This window comes from Eptesicus fuscus, chromosome 5 (genome assembly GCF_027574615.1).
Source record: "Eptesicus fuscus isolate TK198812 chromosome 5, DD_ASM_mEF_20220401, whole genome shotgun sequence".
Classification (NCBI taxonomy): Eukaryota; Metazoa; Chordata; class Mammalia; order Chiroptera; family Vespertilionidae; genus Eptesicus; species Eptesicus fuscus.
In genome coordinates, this window is record NC_072477.1 from 77,234,568 (window position 1) to 77,254,849 (window position 20,282).

The 20,282-nt window shown below is 44.6% G+C and overlaps 3 protein-coding genes across 13 annotated transcripts in view; 1 reads left to right on the forward strand and 2 right to left on the reverse strand.

Annotated features, from left to right (window-relative positions):
* Window positions 1-6,238, reverse strand: part of ACIN1 (apoptotic chromatin condensation inducer 1) — a 33,200-nt gene extending 26,962 nt beyond the window's left edge. For 5 of the 9 annotated variants that reach the window (XM_028135283.2, XM_008158514.2, XM_028135281.2 and 2 more), the window contains exons 1-4: window positions 5,927-6,238; window positions 4,399-4,464; window positions 2,330-2,441; window positions 1,798-1,917 (exon numbers count right to left, since the gene is read on the reverse strand). In XM_028135283.2, coding sequence (XP_027991084.2) covers window positions 1,798-1,917; window positions 2,330-2,441; window positions 4,399-4,464; window positions 5,927-6,238 — 610 coding nt within the window. Of the gene's footprint in view, window positions 1-1,797; window positions 1,918-2,329; window positions 2,442-4,398; window positions 4,465-4,561; window positions 4,566-5,320; window positions 5,476-5,926 lie in introns of those variants that run through there. The other 4 variants (XM_028135285.2, XM_054716451.1, XM_054716452.1 and 1 more) reach the window with 4 other exon arrangements.
* On the forward strand, window positions 6,057-10,688 carry C5H14orf119 (chromosome 5 C14orf119 homolog). 3 transcript variants are annotated; one of them, XM_028135289.2, is made up of 2 exons: window positions 6,057-6,111; window positions 9,528-10,688. In XM_028135289.2, the coding sequence occupies exon 2, from the start codon at window positions 9,529-9,531 to the stop codon at window positions 9,955-9,957; it is 429 nt and encodes a 142-aa protein (XP_027991090.1). In that variant the 5' UTR covers window positions 6,057-6,111; window position 9,528; the 3' UTR covers window positions 9,958-10,688. The 3 variants fall into 3 exon arrangements, with proteins under 3 accessions (XP_027991090.1, XP_008156740.1, XP_054572428.1); XM_008158518.3 differs by lacking the exon at window positions 6,057-6,111 and adding an exon at window positions 6,133-6,569; XM_054716453.1 differs by lacking the exon at window positions 6,057-6,111 and adding an exon at window positions 6,591-6,960.
* Window positions 10,689-10,743: 55 nt separating this feature from the next.
* CIROP (ciliated left-right organizer metallopeptidase) lies at window positions 10,744-15,774 on the reverse strand. Its single transcript, XM_054715597.1, is given in 14 exon segments — window positions 10,744-11,049; window positions 11,551-11,730; window positions 11,912-12,141; window positions 12,339-12,611; window positions 12,715-12,811; window positions 12,890-12,959; window positions 13,142-13,316; window positions 13,390-13,535; window positions 13,668-13,752; window positions 14,261-14,386; window positions 14,654-14,797; window positions 15,120-15,171; window positions 15,262-15,346; window positions 15,480-15,774. Coding segments are annotated over 14 exon segments (2,166 nt in total). The 3' UTR covers window positions 10,744-10,841.
* Window positions 15,775-20,282: the final 4,508 nt, after the last annotated feature.

Here is a 20,282-nt window from a genome sequence, read left to right on the forward strand (position 1 = left end):
CTACCTTTTAAATTGTTTCTCTATTTTTGAATATGAAAGAATACTTTACATTGGCTAGATTCCTTTGATACCTCTCTTTTAAAGATATCACAATCATTCCTATCTCTATACCTTTGTTTCCTCCTAAAAATACCCTAATCTGTGCCAATTCAAATCTTACCCATTTTTAAGGCTTAGTTCAAACCCTACACCTTCATGAGGCTCACTCTAATCACACTAGTCCTCAGAATGCTCTTACTCTTGAATTCATATGGTACATGTGTCTGTACTACTTATATGTCACTTAAAAACGTGACATACCACATTATAGTGTTAATTTTATGTGCAATTATCTTCTCTCCCTAAATAGATTTTACAAATGTGCTAACTCCCCATACACATATGGAGATATGTATGGAGCAGAAATTCAATACATATTTTGAGTGACTTTTGTTTAAGAAACACTGACAACTAATTTATAAGTTTTACTCTTCCTCTTGGCTTTACAATCAAGGAAAAGAGTGCTGAGAGCAAAATGGATCAATTGAGGGTCTGCTACTTTTATATATGAGGAGAAAAGAAGTTTCTTAAAAAATGTATTTTTCTCCAATCATTAAATGCCTCCTAAAAATCTATTTTCAGGAAGAATTCTATATTAATCAGAAGAGCCAGCAACTTTCAAACATTCCAAAAATGTTAAATATGAAATTATCACCTTCCCCAAGACCACTGATATGATTAATAATGATTCAAAACAATAACACTGATTCAAAATACTTGTTAATTTACACATTGGTTTAATATAGCTATCTACTGTACACACATCTTATATACATATTCTCCTAAAAGGATATTGTCTTAGCCCGACCAGTGTGGTTCAGAGGTTGAGTGTCGATCTATGAACCAGGTCATGGTTTGATTCCTGGTCAGGACACATGCCCAAGTTGTGGGCTCTATCACCAGTAGGAGGTGTGTAGGAGGCAATGATCAATGATTCTTTCTCATTTTTGATGTTTCTCTCTCTCTCCCTCTCCCTTCCTCTCTGAAATCAATAAGAAATACATTTAAATAAATAGAAACAAAATAAAAAAATAAAAGGATACTGTTTTAGATAGGTAGTCCCTAGCAAACAAAGGCTCAATTTACAGACTTTTGCTTGAGATACTATGCAAAACTAAGTGCTTAATAATGTGAAAAATTTAATCTTGCCTGAACCTAGTCCACACACTGGGTTAGAGCTCACATAATACTCTGCACTGACTTTCATAGCACAAAGCACAATTGTAATTAATTATGTAATAATTTGGTTTTGTCCATCTTCTCACTATAGATTTCATTAGGGCAGAGACTTATTTTTCTCTACTATATTTCTGGCAGAGACTTATTTTTCTCTACTATATTTCTGGTGCCTCGCACATGCCTGGAGTAACAGGTGCTCAATAACAATTATGAATTAATAAACTGTAGCAGATGCCCTTTGAGGGATGACTGGATGTGCAACTCAAAATATATATAATTGATGAAGAGGTTAAAAGAAAGTCATGACGTTTGCTAAATTCAGAGGTAGAAGAGGTTAAAGAGGTACAGATGAGAAGAAAAATCATACCACCTTACAAAACATTCTGAGAGGTTAACACAACAGAGGTGAAAGCAGACTTCAAAAAGGACATAATTTCCATGAAAAAACATGTCAAATATCAAGTCACAGAGTTTTCCTGGGACTTTAATGGAGGCTTAGTATGAAAGGAGGTGTAACTACCTCCCCCCACCAACTACGCAGGATTGACAAAATTGCGCAGTGGGGAGGGAGATACGTACTGGGCGAATGTCTGCTGAGCTCCAGCTGTGGTCTCTCCAGGCTGCTCTGAAAGTCAGGAGGCAGCAGGGAAGCCACTCCCTCAGGATGGATCATCTCGTCCTCCGACTCAGCTGAAGCTTCTGCAAAGTACAGATTGGGTCGGGACAGGGAGGGAGTGAAGGGCTCAGCATGTGGGAATATGTAGAGGAGTGAAGGAGGTCAGGCAAAGTCATGGATACAGAGTATATACTAAAAAGAGTGCTGTACATAGAGAAAAATTCCCTAGGATTAAGCTCTACCTCATCTAAAAGGGTGGCTTAATTTACTTATTATTATTACTCTTCCTGTTGGCAGGAATCCTTTTATAATAAGATAGTCAAATTGTCTTCTTCCCTGACAAAGGTAAATAGTAACTCACTTGGCATAAACTATCAAAGCAAATAAAATAGTCTTAGGCTGACTTATTCTCCAAATTGCCTAAACAGGCCCATCTACTCAGTTACAGGAACAAGAATGAAGAACTCCTTGTAAGAAGTGACAGTCTGGGCTTACCTTCAAGTTCTGCAGCTTCTCGAGCTTCACGTTCCAGACGCTGCCTAAGTAGCTCCTGCTGCTTTTCCAGATACTGCTTTATGAAGCTGTTCTGGCTCATTTCCTCGCCAATCTGTGTTGAGGACATGAAAAAAAAAAAGTCTAGGAAAGCAAACTAGGAAAATGCAAGGAAGAAATTCCATGGAGCAAAGGTCTACCCCTTATATCTGGACTCAAGAAAGATGATTAAAATGTTGGATGGCTTCTTTTTAAGTGACTTTTATGTTAAAGATAAAAATAAATGGTCCTATGGTTCACAAAAAATGGCAAAAAGAGCACATAATTTCTTATTTTAAATATTCAGTTCCCATCCAAAAAGTAATGCACAACTTAAAAGAAATACAAATTCCTGTAAAAGTATGTTTTTTAATCTAAATTTTTAGATAATAGAAAATATTATCTAAAAATAATCTAAATTTTTTAGTAATATCAAGAAATAAAAGGGGAAAATAAAAGATGAAAAAATACTATTTCATCTTTTATTGTTAACAAAAGACCAATCTCTACCTATCCAGGGAACAGTTTAACATCTCCAAAATTCAAGTACAGGACTTAAAATATATGAAAGCAAGAGACTAAATAAAGGGATATCCATTCAGCTTCAGACAGAGTTCTAAGTCCATTTTCTTTGGGTGATAAGAAATACTTGGTAACAATATTTAAAATGCAGTTGCTTAATCCTTCCCATCATTTTTTTTGCAACACAGACTCCCACATCACTCTTCTGCCCTTCAGCTTTCTCTCCACAAATCCCCCACCCGAGAGAGCCTTCTTGCTTGGCAACTGTTATTAGAACTCCAGAAAAAGGAAAAAATCTAAATACTTTCTATGTTACTAGTCATCTTTCCTAAGCATAGTAAATGTTTGCCTTCACCTAAAATATAGATGAGTTTCTTGGTACTCAATGGACATTGATGAAGTGCAGGTTGCACATATTAGAGAACATATGTATTAATTGCAAAAGTTATAATAAAAGCAAAGCTTCAAAGACTAAAATGCAAAAGGAATATAATCATAAACTGATTAATTTATGCAGTGTCTTATGCTTAACTAAACCTCTGTAAACGGGCTATATTATAATACAGCTTAATGAGGCAATAACAAGGGAATAAGAATTTTTCCACAGTATCTTGGGACTTCATCTAGTACTGGAGCTGCACACCACTGCAATAACAAAGATCTGGATTTTTCCTTTAAGTGCATGACACACTACAATGATGAGATTTTAAAACGGAAAAGAATCTTAAGAGATCATACAGTCTAAGATAGAGCTAAAATGTTAGCTTTTAAGGTGTTTTTTTTTTTATTTAAACTGTGGAATGATTTCTTCTAAAAAAATCTTATGCAAAAACTCAATATACAAACCAGACAAAAATAGATCTAATCTAGTTTAAGAGAGGAGTGTGAATCTCTGCTTACTTGGGACTAATGTATCTTCCCCAGAAGCCCCCAAAAAGCAACTCCACAAAACCCCAGCAGAGTAGTTATAGTACTATGGATCTAGTTCAACCTCTTTATCTTATACACAGGGAAGTTGAGGAAACCAAGGCTTCCAAAGGTTAAGTATGCCCTAAGTAACAGAATAATTAATAATGTTTAGGAGTAACTTCATGGTTAGTATTAACACTTAATGGTGGATGATTTCCAAAAGATTGAACTTAGAAAATCTATGTCAACACAGTATTTCCTTAGCCAAGCATTTTCCTTACATTTTATATCTACATTCAAAGACCACTATTTTCCCCAAATCAATGGCAAATAAATGACTTCAGATCCCAGTACAACACTTAATCAGTTGGAGCCACATTTTTTCCGCACACACCATTTCAAGTATCAGAAATCAACTAACATCTCCTCTGATTCTGTTCTTGAATTCTTTATTAGAATTCAACTGTCCTGGTATGAGAACATTTCTGACCAAGGGAACTTAGGAAATATTGGTAAGGAATTAAGCATCAAATATACATCGTGTCCTTCCATGTATCTGTGCATCTAAAGAGTCTACCCCATCTAATAACCTGCTTTCTTACCTGGGAATTTGGCTGAAATGCAGCATGGGGCGTTGAGTGTTTCTGTAAATTTTCTAGCATTAGAGCCTGATATAGAAAAGGGCAAAAAGTCAGAAAATAGGAAAAGAAAACAAACACCCACCCCTCCCTCAATCTCTTCGTTAAGTGCAATAACTAACCATACACATTTAAACTGTATTCCTTTTCCAGGGACCTAAAAAGCCCTTCACTAATACTGTTCTCATTTATCTTCAGAAGACCCTTAAAGGTAGCCATGGTTACTGCTCCCAAATGTACAGAGGTAGAATGTAGGCACACAAGAGACAATCAGGGACGTGGCTATGTAACAAAATCAGTGACAGAACCAGTGCTATGATCCCTATTATCTTCTGCACTTCTGACTAGTGCTCCTTCTAAATCTGACCCTGCAGGTAAAATTACTTCAAATACTCAAATCAGCTTCAAATACATGAAACCAACATGGGGCTGCTGGCTGTGGGCTGATTGAATTACTAGGTCAAACAGTTACCCAGGAGTAGATCTACTCGAGATTCTTTCCAAAAAAGTGACACGTAGATTTAGCAAATTTAAAAATGTTCAAAAAGGAGACTACAGAACAGAACGAGCTCAGACTCTGTAAACTATGCTCCAACACACACACACACACACACACACACACACACACACACACACACACACGAGCGCGCGCGCCCGCACAAGAAATGTCAGCTTATGTATAAGCAACGGTCTGCCAACTTAACCCTTGAGCCAACCCAGCCCTAATACTACCCACCACACGTCCTAATTAACCCTTATTAAAACCAAGACATCCTCATCTTCCCTCCATTCACACAAACCTATACACACCAATCCACCCATCCACCTCATGATTATCCCACCCTAACTTACTCAAACCGATTCAAAATCCCCAACATATACCAACCTGCCTCACCTCTCACCAATATTCACCAAACTCCAATCTACTCAAATTGCTTTTGAATGCCCTATAAATTATACACCCCTCTCTAACCATGTCCCTTCAAATTAAGGGTTCTCTTCACCTCACCCCCTAAATAATCAGACACCTTTACTCTACTCCAATCCTATTATTTGGGATACCGATACCAAGCCCATCAACCCCTCCGCCTAACTATACCCCTAACTCCGACCCAGCCCAACCCGCCCCCCCCCCCCTTAAGCCAGCAACGCCGGTGGTTGTAGTGGGATTTAACTCCTTCTGCAGCGCATGCGCCGAAACCACAGACACAAACAAGGAGCGGGTGGGGGAAGGAGGAAGGAGCTTAAGACACTCCGGGAGTAGCGCGCACCCTCCCATTTTGGGCTCGCGCCGCTGCCGTTAAGGCGGGAACCGGCGCTATCTCAATTCCAATGCGAGCCTCGCCAACCACCGTGCGCGCGGCTCCGGAGGTTCGCGCTGGCGGCCTGAGCGAGCTCGCGCCGAGCCCGGACACTGCGCCTGCGCCGCGGCAGAGACTCGTCTCTACCGGGTCCGCTCCCCTCCGACACCCCGGCAAGGCCGTCTCCTCACCCCTTTGAGCCGCTTGACCAGGGCACTCTTCTGCCCACTCTTGGCTAGGCCTCGTTGCTCCAGTGCGGCCTTCAGGTCGGTCACCCGCAGCGCCTGAAGAGGCTTCCCGTCCAGAGTCACCTCCTCCAGCTCCGCCATCTTGCGTGAGGTACTCGGGTCCGTCCCGACGGCTTCGGGCATCTTCGGTAATTTCCGCCAACGCCCTTCGAACGTACCGATCTGACCCCGCCCACTGCTGTAGTCAACCCCTCGATTACCACTCAGAACTCTCCGGGTTCCTCCGGAACTGCTCGGGTATTTCCGTCCCCACATCGGCACCAATCGGTTCTCTCCATCCTAGATGCTCCCCCCTCCCTCGCCCTGCTTTTAGAATTCGGTTATCTCCGTTTCACCGAGGCTTTGAATCGAATCTATTCGGAAGCCCTCGACTTTGGCATAACCATGATCGGAGTTACTCGGCTCTCTTCGGACCTAAAGCTGAGGCGCTGAGGTGCTTGGGTGTTTGGAGCTGGTCCGGGACCGGAAGTGCGTGGGCCGTCTGGCTGGCCTTGCTTAGGGTTTTCAGGAAACATGGAAGCGGTGGCGATAGTTGGAGCCTAAGTACTCTGATGGTCTCTCGGTGCCCTGTGAGAGGAAAGGGGAGGTAAGCGGGGTAGAAGCCCCTCCCTGGGCTGGGTGAGACTCGGTGTTTGCGGGTCACCCTCGTAGGGCAAGTCTCCCGCTCTTCTACGGAAACAGTTGCCGCCTCCCATCCTATTAAATCCCCACCACTCCCATCTAAGGCTACGTTGTTCTTTCATACTTTGAAATGCCAGGCTTGGTGGCTTCCAAAGTGGGCAAGTGGCAGCACTGTGTCTTCGGACTCAGGTTGAACTAATTCATGATCACTGAACTTGAGTTTGCCATGGAAGCCATGTCTCAAGACTTGGGAAAAGTTCTCTCTTTCCTCGAAAAGGAGATTCAAGTTCCTTTCTGAGGAATTGCTTCCTGTTAAGGCCACTGAAAAAAAGACAACCTCTCCCAGGACTGTTTTGGTACTGAACTGATGTTATTGCTTGGGGGTTCCTTTCTTTCTTACTGCAAATAATCCAATTTGCAGCAGAAGAAACACAAACAGTAAAATAGCTCATATACAATAGTAGTTTAAGGTTTTCATTGTTGGAGATTCAATTATGGGCCTTGAAAACTATTCAAGTTGGCTGACCTTCTAGTTGCATTAGTGATGCAAATCAGTGTCAGGGTATCAACAGGTATTATATTAACTTTTTAAAATTTGACTTTAGAGAAAGGGAGAGAAACATAGAGAAACAGAGAAACGTCCATTGGTTGCTTCCCAAACGTGTTGTGAGCAGGAATTGAACCTGCAACCTGGATGTGTGCCGTGACCAGGAATCGAATCTGCCATGGGAGGACACTACAACCAACTGAGCCACCTCCCCAGGGTTCAATAGGTAGTATATTAAACATTAAGGAAAATTTTTCAAAGACATGAATTGTCATCTACAGCAGTGTAGTAACACTGTTAGATCCCTAAGCCACCAAACCAACTAGACTTTTTTCAGTCTTATATAAACAGGTTGTTTTCTTGTTTTTCTTACTCTGTTATCTTATTTTGGGCCAGGCGCCCATCACTTATTCTGCTGTTTAATTTTTTCCTGGTGCTTTACAGGAAGTATAAGGAAGTATATGAAATTCTTGGCATATTTTAGAAGTAATATGCACACACACACACACACACATATATATATATATGCACACTAGTGCCCCTGTGCAAGGATTTGTGCAATTAGAAGGTGCCTGGCGGGGCGGGATGGGCTGGACACGCCCTGGAGCCAACCTCCCTCGGTCCCTCCCCAGACGGCTGCACCTGGGGCAGCACATCGACTCAAAGGGCATCTGTGGAGTGAGTGGGGTCCCTCCGGCAGGTGGAGTCCCTTGGCCCAAGGGGTCCCGGATTGCGAGAGGGCAGTTCTCGGGTGACACACCCAGAATCGGGCTCCCTCCTCTCTGGTTCCAGGGTGCATAACCCGAGAACCGCGATGCCAAGTGATCACAGCTTGGCAGCTCCTGAGTTGAGCATCTGCCCCCTGGTGGTCAGTGTGTGTCATACCTACTGGCCAGTTGGATGGTCGCTTAGCCTTTTATATATATAGATAAATATTATATAATGGTTTTATTTCCCCTTCACTGATGATATTGCTGGAATGATTAGTATCTAGGTCCTCCCTGACCAGCTGCATGTACTTGATTAAAAAATGGGTTCCTTTTTTTTTCAATTAGGGAAGATGTGATAGACCAACATTAATAATTATTTTTTTTTCCCTTTACTCAACATGAAACATAGGAATAGGCAGGAGAAAATTAGCAAGAAATGTATTGGAGAAGCTGGAATTATTGAGGGTCAAGGAACAGCAGGGAAAGAGGAAGAGAAGAAAAAACAAAAGAGAGGTGGAAGGGGTCAAACAAAACAGAAGACTGGCACAAAAGGTTACCATAGCCACAATTCCCAGAGCAAAGATGTATGTAACAAGAGTATTTGGCCTTGCAGATTGGAAATTGATCTTAAAGAAGCACAAATATCTTTTTCCCTGAAAAATTCTCCTGTGGTGCCAAAGTAATAAGGATGAAATCATCATTCAAGGAGACTTTATAGATGACATAATTGATGTCATTTAGGGAAAATAGCCAGATGTTGATCATGATAGCATCAAACATCTTGGAGAAGTGAAGAAGTGATTTTTAATTATCTAAACTGAGAGTTGATATGGCCAAAGGGAAAGAGATTTTTTGAGAAAATATATATTTATCCTACAGTGTAAACTACCCTCACCCTTGGCATTTTCACAGTTCTGTACAAGGCTGCTTTTTTTCTTTTTTTTCATTGCTATAGTCTAATAAACAAGGGAGAATCATGCTTATGCATGAAATAGAATTTAGTCCAAAAATTTTGGTCACTTGCCCAACCAGTGTGGCTCAGTGGTTGAGCATTGAACTATGAATCAGGAGGTCATGGTTTGATTCCCGGTCAGGGCATATGCCCAGGTTGTGAGTTCAATCTCCCTTCCTCTCTGAAATAAATAAAAATATATTTAAAAAAATTTTTTTGGTTACTTGAAAAAGTGTTGGTTATTTTTAGATTATAAGAATGATGGAGGGAAACAGTGGTTAGGGAGAGTAATAGGTTTGAAAAAGAGAGGAAGTTTGGCAAATATAAAATGAAGTTATTCTTGAATGATTTCTCTAAAGTAGTTGGATAACAACTGAAATAAAGGACCCTGTTTTCTGGTAAATTTGTTTACCGGAATTAATTAATTAATTGAATTGGTAATTTTCTTTCTTTAAAATATATTTTTACTGGTTTCAGAGAGGAAAGGAGAGGGAGGGAGAGAGAGAGAGAAACATCAATGGTGAGAGAGAATCACTGATTGGCTGCCTCCTGCACGCCGCATACTGGGGTTTGAGCCCGCAACCTGGGCCAGGTGGGCCAGGCAAAGTAATTTTCTTTTTAGATGCTGATTGAATGTGATAAGGTTCCTTGTTGTTGGGAAGTTATATTTTAGTTGATCTATCTAAAGAGTATATAACTGCTTTTATGTTTCAGGATGCCACTGGAATCATCTTCATCTTCGGTGCAGCTGTCCTTCCCTTCTCTCTTACCCTCAGTGCCAGGCAATTCTATTAACTCTTCCCTTCCCCCAATGTCTTACATCACTTCCCAGGAAATGAAGTGTATTCTTCACTGGTTTGCCAGTTGGTCAGGTCCCCAGCGTGAACGTTTCCTACAAGACCTGGTCACTAAAGCAGTGCCTGGAAAATTACAGCCATTGCTAGAAGGTCTGGAGCAACTTAGTGTGTCTGGAGCCAACCGACCACCTTGTATCTTTGAGTGCCAGCTACGTCTTTGGGATCAGTGGTTTCGAGGTTGGGCTGAGGAGGAGCGCAATGAGTTTGTCAGGCAGCTGGAGGTCAGTGAGCCAGACTTCGTGGCAAAGTTTTACCAAGCAGTGGCTGCTACAGCTGGTAAAGACTGATAGGCATTAAAATCAGAGAAGAGAACCATAGTTGATGGAGCCGAAACTACAACTCTACAGTGAGAACTTCAGATGTGCCACTTAAAGGTCTGGGGATGGTATCCTGATTCACTGACTGAGCTTGCTGACTAGTACAGGCCTGGTTACTGCAATGTTTACAGCACATCCGCTGGACTACTAGTGTGAATGTTTTCCAGCTAAGCAAATCCAGAGTAGCAGTCTGCCTCTAGCTTACTTCTTTCCAGGAGATGTCAAACCCTCAAGAATATAATGGCTTTTGCAACTATAACCAAACGGCACCTACACATAATTCAAGCCTACTGCTGGCCCATGGGGATATAAAGTAGAACTTTCCTACTCCAGAAGCCGGAGAGAAGGGCAATAAAAGGTCCCGTTTTTATATTTAGCTGGATTCAGATGTCTGGTTTCACCTCTCTTAGCAGATTCAGGCACAATTATGTGACATCCTAACTACTAGCTTTCCTGTGATGATTTAGAAAAAATTATGGAAAAATCAGAAGAGGGAGATAATTAGTTATTCCTTCCTCCACACTGATGTGTGTTTGAATCCAAATAGTGATGACTTTTTCCAAAAGCATATGTGATATGCTTGGAGCTGTTAGAAGATATTCTGTAAGTTTGCTCTATAACAATATGAAAAAAAGTGACATTCTTTAGAGATTGAAATGTTTATTTTTTTTGGTATCAAAATAAAGAATGAATCTTTGGAATCCTAAGTCTCTACCTTTTTTTTTTCATTGCAAACCCAGTATGAAAAGAGGCATTCTGAGAAAAGTAGAATTAAGTGTAGATAGTAGATTGACTCCCATCCAGTTGTCTTCCAAGAAATAATCTGTCCTGCCCCCACCATGCTCTGGGTAACATCACACCTCCCTTATTCCTCCAAATGAGCCCCTTGTGCTTTGGAGCTCTGATGAATGGTAAGGGGCAGATGGTCCCACCTGAAGAGTAGCTCGTTTCTGATAGGCCATGGTTCCCAGTGCACCCACCAGGATAAGCAGCATTAGGCAGAGCACTATTGACAGACCTAGATGGGTCATGGAGGAATTATGACCCGAGGTAACCAGGAACCTAGGAACATAGAAGTAATATTTGGCTTGGAATAATGCCTAGGCTTAGGAGGTGAAGGGCTTTACCTTTATTATCATACATAGAGCTCATAAAACCCTGCTTTAAACAGAAAATAAGAGTGACTAGAACCTGAAAATAGGAATATGACCAATATCCGTCTTGAGCATCTTAGATTGTTGGAAGGAGACTTGACAGTGAGGGAAGTGGCCTAAGGGGAAGGCTGGCTAAACTGGTGTTTAGGTAGTTAGACATGGTGCCTGGATAGTGCTTAAAAAAGGGAGTGGGTAGGATCCCTATGTCCTAGAGATGGGGGAACTCCACTATCATGATGAGAGGGGTGTCCTATAATGATAGGCCTGAGATAATCATGTCAGGGATCCTTATTTCCTGAAATAACCCTGTCTAAACTCATGTATACACATGAGTAGGTGCTTAATAAATAAAATTTCAAACATCTGGACTAGGAATTGGGGAAAACATCTACTTGCAATGTTGTCTTACTTGCTATATTCTGTGGTAAAGTTGGCTCCTCCATAATATACTTCTAGAGGCTTCTTCTGGAGAGTCAGGGTCAGGGCCCTGTGCAGCATACCAACCGAAGGCCCTTGGCAACCAGGGGACTTCCACAGATGCACAGTGAACACCAGATGAGTGGTGAGTGAAGGGCTGTGGAAATAGCACCTAAATAGACATTTGGATCTATTAATGGAGCGCTAGTCCCTGGAAGGCTATATCTCATGAAACATGCAGGCTTAGGAGTGGGATGAACAGAAAATCTCCAGAAGACCGTTGTGAAGTAAAGGACTTAAGCATTCTCTATGGCCCATCATAAAAATCCTCAGCCTGAATTGCCCCTTTTTACCTTCCAGTGCCTCCTCTGCTCACCAGAGCCTGTAGGATTGCTTCAGTCAACTCTTCTCCTTCTTCCTTCCCTAGGGAATGGCCTGGGGGCCCAGCTAATCCGAAAGACAGCCTGAATAACAGGTCTTGGGTTGAAAGACTCTTAGGTGGGGAAGTAACAGCATCTGTATCTTCATTAGTCTGACACAGCCGACCCCGGGGACAGAAGAGAAGACCATAGTACCCAGGTATCTGCAAGGAAACATGTAGCAGGTTATAGTCAGTTACTTGCTCAAGTCCTCCTAAGAAAAATGTACAGTCTAGATCAGAATCTTGGGCTCAGTGGCTACTTAGTAAAAAATGAACAGAAGTTTGTTTATACCACTGTACAAACATTTCCAAGTTTCTTTTTGCCAGTGTGTTACAGCTTTTTCACCTATGACACCCACCTGAATAGCCTTTCCTGGAGGGCAGGAAACCCAGGGGGATCCCTCCAACTGCACCTTGTAGGCTCCCCTCCCTGTGCATTGATGTAAGTAGCAGTGGCCAGTGAGCTCCTCTTCCTTCGGGTGTGGGATCTGAGAGGGATGTCTGACCTTGTCCCCAGGGAGCAGTTGTGATGTGAGGTTGGAAAGGAAGCAACGACTCTGGGAATGGTAGATCTCCCCATGGGGATTCTCTGCCCCAGGTGGGAATCCATTTTCCTTTTTCCAGCATTCACTCTGAAGAGCAGGGCAGAAGGCAGAGTAGTGTTTGTCTCGATGTCTTTGAAGTTGACTCCTCTCTAGGTCCACTCAGTTTCACTCTGTTTTCTAACCTACTCACCCGGTTGGCCAAGGGCTTGTACATGCGGCAGCCTTCCAGCACAGGGTCTGAAGAGCAGCTTCCCTTGTCCAAGTGCAGGTAGTGGCAGCCCAGTCCACTGTATGGGAGAGATGGTAGAGTGACACTTGGATCACTGACAGCTGCACAGCCCCTCAGCCACTCAGCACACACACACCTGCCAGTACAGAAGAAGTCTGAGGAGCCAGTCCCACATGTGGTCACCAGGCCAAATTCCAGGCCAGATCCTGTTTGAGAGATACGGAGAAAGAGCATTCAAAACAAATGAAGCCCCAAACATTCCTCCAGTGCTAGCTATGCTTACAGCCTCCATTACATCTTAGCAGCAGATATTCTTTCCAGCCTCTCTCACTTCCCCCAAGCTGACTTCGGTCATGTGTGCCCTCTGTGATGCTCCCTTATTTCTCACCATGGCCCCACAACAGCTCCTCTGCAGCACTGTGGTTGACTTGGTACCAGCCTGAATCTTTGAAAGCAGCAAGAGTGATTGGGTCTAGTCGAGTGCGCTCGGCACCATCGAAGATAGCGGTCATTATAGAGCCTTGGAGTAGTCGGGCCTCCCAGTGTGAAGACAAAGGGCCCTACTGGAAGAGGTAGCTGGTTGCTACCTGGCTACTCCCTCTTCCTTCCATCACCCCAAGGTGTTCTTATTCTTACCTCTTCTTCCAAGGGGGCACCCAGTGAAACCCCTAGCACTCCCAAGTGTTTGGCCAGGCTGTGGCTAACAGTTGGGGTGGTGAGAAGCAGCTGTCCCCACTCATCTCGCCTTGTCACCTGTTGCCTTGTAGAGCAGTTCTCTCCAACTGAGTACAGAAAGGGGAGAAGGCAATATGAGGAAAGGTGAGGTAGAATTGGAAGGAAGAAGTTCATGAGAAAGTAGTAATTCCTTGTAGTTGACATTGTGGGAAGGCCTCTTCCTCATTCCTCTCGTTTACCGCTGGGTCCTGAGGGGCAATCCCGCCACTTCTTGAAGAGTTGTCCAGAGAAACCCAGGGCATGGAGCAATTCGTGTAGTGTGGCCTAAGGACAAATGACAGCAGAGTGAGGGAACTGGGTTTGCAACAAGATTAGCCAGCCACTCTATAGCCCCTCTGCCCCATCACTTCTTAGAAATTGAGACACCTTCTATTCCATCCCCCCCACCCCCCGCTTTTTTTTTTCTGTAAGAGAACATTTGTTTGGTAAATCACAGAGTTAGAAGTAATTCCTAGAAAGAAATAGGTTTAGGAAACAAGTTATTGAGATAATGAAAAGATCCTTGGAGCTTGGGAATGAGAAAGCTAATGGTAACTTGCCTTGGGTGGGGAGGTGGAGGAGAAAAGGAAGGGAAGGGAAGGGAACAGAAGGGAAGGGAAGGGAAAAGAACAGAAAGGAAGACAAGGAAAAGGAAGGGAAGGGAAGGGAAAGGCATGGGCGGTGTGCTCTGGGGAGGGAGAGAGCCTATTCCATCCTTAATAGGTTCTTCAACTTCATGGGAAGCTGAGTGACCTGCCCCACCTCACCCAACCTGTCACTATACAACAGTCACCATGACGATGTCACTGTGGTTGAGGCTGGGGCTGGTGAGATGTTGGGCACAGTAGACAATGGTACCAGCAAGGGGCCTGTCTTCTGAGTCCAGTTGGCAGCAGGCAGCATAGGCAATGACAGAGGGCTGTGGATGGATGAGTCAGGACAATGTATGGGCAGAAAGGAGAGAAGTGGGGTAACACAGAAGAAATCTTCCTGAAAATGGAGGTTCAGTGTTACCAAGGGATGGTATAAACTTTAGAGGGTTTTTAACCCTCACCCAAACTTCATCAGCATGTCCAAAGTTACGCCAAATAAGCACAATTTCATAAAAACTGCTTTTATGCGCCTTGCCCCTCATTTAAGATGAAGAGAGGCAGAGTAGGGAAAAGGGATTTGATTTGAACCTCACCTCTCGGTGGCACTTGGAAGTGTGGGCAACCCGCACATACAGGAGAAAATCAGTGTTTTGGACCCCAGGCCCATCTGGCTGGACCAGTTGCGGGGGACCCTGCTCTGGCCACAAAGCATAACCACGGAGATGGGCATCAGGGATCTGGCAGGGAGTGAAATGTGACATCTAGATTAGCAGATGTGCTGGAAGACATGGCAATAGGAAACTGGGTACTAGGAGTGAGGGGAAAAGAGTTTCTATGTCTAGTGTGTCTTAGTGTCACCTAGGCAGCTGGTTAGAATAAGGAATTCTACCGTCACCCACCCTACCCCAAATCTCTGATTTAATAAATTGCCAAGGGACACAGGGCTCAGGAACCTGTATTGCAAGGGAGCACATTAAGTAATTCTGATGCTGTTGGTCTTGGAGAGATCTAAGCAGGCTCTAGATCTGCAGATCTCCAAAGCTGAGAATTTAATCTCACCTTTGCACCCAGGCAACTTTCTCCTTTGTACCCTGGGTTCAAGAGGCTGCATCTGCAAAGAATGAATATCTGTAGGTAAGCTGGAGACATTTCTGGGTACCCTGAAGAGGTATTGTACACATTCACAATGACGTGAACTCACCTGTGGTAGTTTGGAGTATCTGGGTCTCCCCAGACAGCATGGCAGTACTGTGCAGGGTCTCGGCTCAAAAGCAGGGGTCCTTGCACTGGAGGCACTAAACAAGATGAAAGGTCCATTTCACCTCAGTATCTTGGAGTTCCAGTTCCTCTTCTGTGGTGGTCTTCTGCCTCAGTTCCCTCTGTTCCTCAGCCCTCCCTGACTCCTGTTCTTCCACTCACCTGCCAGGACACCCTGGAGTCGCTGAGCAGCCTCTCTCACTGCGGCCAGGGCTCGGGATTCCCCACTCATCCCATCTCCCTCAGGATCCCAAGCTCCGCCGGACACAGGGTCTCTTATATGGCAGGGTTGGATTCGGAGGGGCTGAGGATCATGAGAGCCAGGGAAGGGGAGGGGGGAAGAGCGGAAGTTCGAGGGGAGTTGGGAGGAAGGTGGCCTGAGAAGGCTCACAGACTTCTGTGTCTCGTCATGGAGACACCTGCGGGCGGCAGCCCCCAGCAGCAGCAGCAGCAGCATCTCCTTCCGTGTCTTCCACAGCCTGCCCTGAGGCTCTCTTCTGGCCCCTTCTTCCCTGCCTCACTTGCTTCTGGCTTTCCTTTCTTTACCATCTCTCTGCATATCTCCTCCCTCCACTTTTGCTTATTTTTTCAAGATGTGAGTGTTGTTGACTAAATCTACAATTCCTGCCAGGAGGTCGGATGTGAACCACAAGAGCCAAAGTTGTCTCTTCCCAGAGGTGCCAGAGGTGGAGAGCTGGGTGAGGGGCAGGGTTATTCCCAAGGCCTGGCCCACCTATGAAGGAACTCACCTAATCAGCTTCCTTCTCTCATCCTAACTCCCCTGCCCTTCTTCTTCTTCTTTTTTAAAAATATATTTTTATTGATTTCAGAGAGGAAGGGAGAGGGAAAGAGGGATACATCAGTGATGAGAGAGAATCATTAATCGGCTATCTTCTGCACGCCCCCTACTGGGGATCAAGCCCACAATCCAGGCATGTGCCCTTGATCTGAATCGAACCCCGGACCCTTCAGTCCCCAGGCCAATGCTCTATTCACTGAGCCAAACCTGCCAGGGCTCCCCTGCCATTCTGAGTGGACAACCTCAGAACCTTCCCAGAACTAAAATGTGGATTTTAACATAATGGTGTGTGTGTGTGTGTGTGTGTGTGTGTGTGTGTGTGTGTGTAGTGGGACATTCTTTGCTTCATAGGTATCTGCCTAATTCAGTGATGGGCAACCTTTTGAGCTTGGTGTGTCAAACTTCGCCAAAAAACTGAGCATAACTCGGGTAGTGTGTCACTTTGAGGAAAAAACTAACTCCAAGACTCTAGTCACAAATGTTTCATCCTCAGGAGCAGCAAATGTTTCATCCTCGGCATGCAGCCGCGTGTCATCAGAAATGGCTACGTGTGTCAGTGCTGACACGCGTGTCATAGGTTCGCCATCACTGGCTAGTTCATGGACATGTGCAAACGAGGCACCTGCACTTCACTAGCCCCATATCAGAGCCGGGTGGACTCTAAACTGCCAGAGGTTAATGCATCTCCTCCATCTGTGTAGGAGACTTAGTAGATGCTTAACAAATACATGTTGGGCCCTGGCTGGTTTGACTAAGTCAGTGGTCGGCAAACCGCGGCTTGCGAGCCACATGCGGCTCTTTGGCCCCTTGAGTGTGGCTCTTCCACAAAATACCACGCGTGGGCACACACGTACAGTGCGATTGAAACTCCGTGGCCCATGCACAGAAGTCGGTTTTCGGCTCTCAAAAGAAATTTCAATTGTTGTACTGTTGATATTTGGCTCTATTGACTAATGAGTTTGCCGACCACTGGACTAAGTGATTAGCGCATTGGCCTGGGCACCTACGGGTCACAGGTTGGATTGCTGGTCAAGGGCACTTACCTTGGTTGCAATTTGATCCCAGGCCCAGGTGGAGGTGCATGTGGGAGGCAGCCAATTGATGTGTGTCTCTCTCCACACTGATATCTCTCTTTCTCTTCCCCCCTCCTTCATCCCTTCCACTATCTCTAAAAATCAATGGAAAAATATCCTCGGGTGAGGATTAAAAAAAAACCAAATATGCCCCAGCCGGTTTGGCTCAGTAGATAGAGCGTTGGCCTGCGGACTGAAGGGTCCCGGGTTCGATTCCAGTCAAGCCTGCACAGGTTGCAGGCTTGATCCCCAGTAGGGGGTGTGTAGGAGGCAGCTGATCAATGATTCTCTCTCATCATTCATGCTTCTATCTCTCTCTCCCTCTCTGAAATAAATAAAATATCTTTAAAAACAAATACATGTTGGTTGACTGACAGCTCCAAAGAGAGGCTGTTGTATTCACAGAAGCCACTTACAGGCATGTGGGGCGGGAAAGGAGACTCTTAAAATGGACAGTGATGGGAAACATTCAAAGATGTCCTCACCGGACTCTTGGAACTCCCTTTGTTTTCTTTGCTCATTCTGTGCTTTCACATCCTGTTGACTCTGCCTGGATACCCCTCCTTCCCTGCCTGCCTGGCTAATTCCTCCTACCTTCCCTGTAATTACTCTGGGAAGCCTTTCTTAACACCTCCAGCCAGAATTCCACACCTGCCAGAGGGGGAGGCCACCTCTCCTTCCTGCTCCCAACAGGACACTTGCCATCTTTTATAGTTGTGGCTCAGCGGCTCTCCCTCCACGCCCTGCACCCTTTCAAGGTGGGTGTGCTTCCGGGCTGGCTTTGTGTCCACAGCACTCGGCATAGCTCAGAGGGCTTAGTCTTCAGTGTGCGGACAAGGAGCAGAACCTAACCCTGTTATTTAACTTCTGAAGAGGCAGGTCCAGGGTGCGGTGACGTAAGGCAACTTAGCTAATTCAGGACAGAGAAGGCTGGGGAGGCCGACTTTTATACTCTTACATTCCAGAGCTGTGGCTGGCACTATCCATTACAAGGGAGGTACCCAAACTCTGGAGCCAAACCAACTCTGGCCCACTCTATCTATGTAACTTTAGCCAAATGCCCCAGTTTTTCCATTTCAAAAATGGGGATGATTGTACTTGCCTGATAGTGTTTTTATGAGGAGTAAGATTTGTAAAGTGCTGAGAACAATGTCTTGTTTATGGTAACGAAGTCAAGTAAAGTGTGCATATTCTATAGACATTTTAACTCAGTGGAGAAATATTCCATTCTTATCGACATGTGTAAAAATCTTCAGAGGACTCTTATTTTTTGTCTGTTTTTTAAAAACTGATTCTTGTTTTTTCTCTAAGACAAACCTAGTCTTTCTCTCCAAGTGTTGGAAGAAGCCCTTTTCTCTCCTGACTGGGACAGGGCAACTGTAAACAAAACCTTGGGGTGATGGACTCAAGGTGTGTGTGGCTCTCTTCAGGTTTTCTGGCTCCCACCTGGAGCCCCTCCTATGCTTTGCTGCCCCCTTGTGGTCATACTGAGGAGGGTGCGCCCCGCCAGGGTAGGGGTTCACCCTAACTTCACACACACTCACAGAACTTCATACCTTCTCACAGAGGAAGCCCAAGAGACACCTCGAGTTTCTTCTGCTGGAATACCTCTCTGCTGAGTGTGCCTGGCAAACTCTTCCTCGTCTTTACAGATCCAGCAGAGAGGTTAGCTGCCTGTTGAGACTTTATTCTCCAGGCTGAGTTAGTTTGCATATCCTCTGGTCACTAATAGCATTTCTTTCACATCTTTGAAGTAGCTCTTATTATACTCTCCTGACATGTATTTTTGTGCTTGTTTCCTTGCTAGACTCTGGGGGCGGAGGGGGGTGCTGAATCTGATTCATCTCTGCCTCTTTGAAGAGGTATGAAGTAGGTGCAGAGAGGTAGTGGAGGTGAGAGATGAAAGTGAGGCCAGAGCAAGGAGGTAAGGAGAGAGTGTGAGGATAATAATTTTTTAAAATATATTTTATTGATTCTTCACAGAGAGGAAGGGAGAGGGATAGAGAGCTAGAAACATCGATGAGAGAGAGACATCGACCAGCTGCCTCCTGCACACCCCCCATCGGGGATGTGCCCACAACCAATGTACATGCCCTTAACCGGAATCTTACCCGGGACCTTCCAGTCCACAGACAGACGCTCTATCCACTGAGCCAAACCGGTTTCGGCGAGGATAATAATTTTATTGGGCACTTCTTTTGTGCCCATTGTTCCAAGCACTTTAAATCTTTCAGCAACCATACAATGTAGGTATCATTATAGTTCCAATTTTACAACTGAGGCACAGTGAAATTAGTCAACATAGGTAGGTAGTAAAATGTGGGATTTGAACCCACATAGGTAGTCTCCTGAGCACAAGCTTTAAACCATCATGCAGTAGTGCTTTTCAAGGGCACAGCATGGAGGAGAAATAAAGGTGTGATGAGCCCGGACCCGTTTGGCTCAGTGGAGAGGATAGAGCGTTGGCCTGCGGACTGAAGGGTCTCTGGTTCGATTCCGGTCAAGGGCGGGCGTGTTCCTTGGTTGCGGGCACATAGCCAGTGGGGGCCAGGCAGGAGGCAGCTGATCAATGTTTCTCTCTCATCGATGTTTTTAACTCTCTATGCTTCTCCCTTCCTATCTGTAAAAAAACCAAAACCAAAACAAACAAAAAAAACAATAGAAAATATTTTTTTAAAAAAAGGCTGTGATGAGCGGAACAAGATGAGAAAGATGAGGCCGAAGAGAAAAGGTGGAGATGAGGACAGATCATGGGCAAGGAGAAGGTGAAGGCTATGATGAGAGAGGGTGGAGTTAGGAGAACGGAAGTTAGAGTGATGGGGATGAAGGTGAGAAAGGGCATGGAGCTAGGAAGTTAGATAGGTATAAGGAGAAGTGATGTTGATGAGGAAGGGGCAGAGGTGAAAGATGATGTGGGATGTTGGACAATGTGGGAGGTGGAGAGAGGGTGGCTGAGCAGAGCAGTTGTCCTACGTGGTGTATCAACCATAGGGCTGATCATCTAGGATGCTGATCTCCCAGTTCTTTCACCCTTTTTTCTCTAAAAGTCTTCTCAATTCCACCTTAGCAAGCCACTCCCAGAGTCATGCCCAG

Excerpts from the sequence above, each read along its gene's own strand:
- C5H14orf119 (XM_008158518.3), top strand. The coding sequence starts at position 6,535 with ATGGTCTCTCGGTGCCCTGTGAGAGGAAAGGGGAG. Across the intron at positions 6,570-9,527 it reads CCTGTGAGAGGAAAGGGGAG|GATGCCACTGGAATCATCTT; the intron begins GTAAGCGGGGTA and ends TTTATGTTTCAG.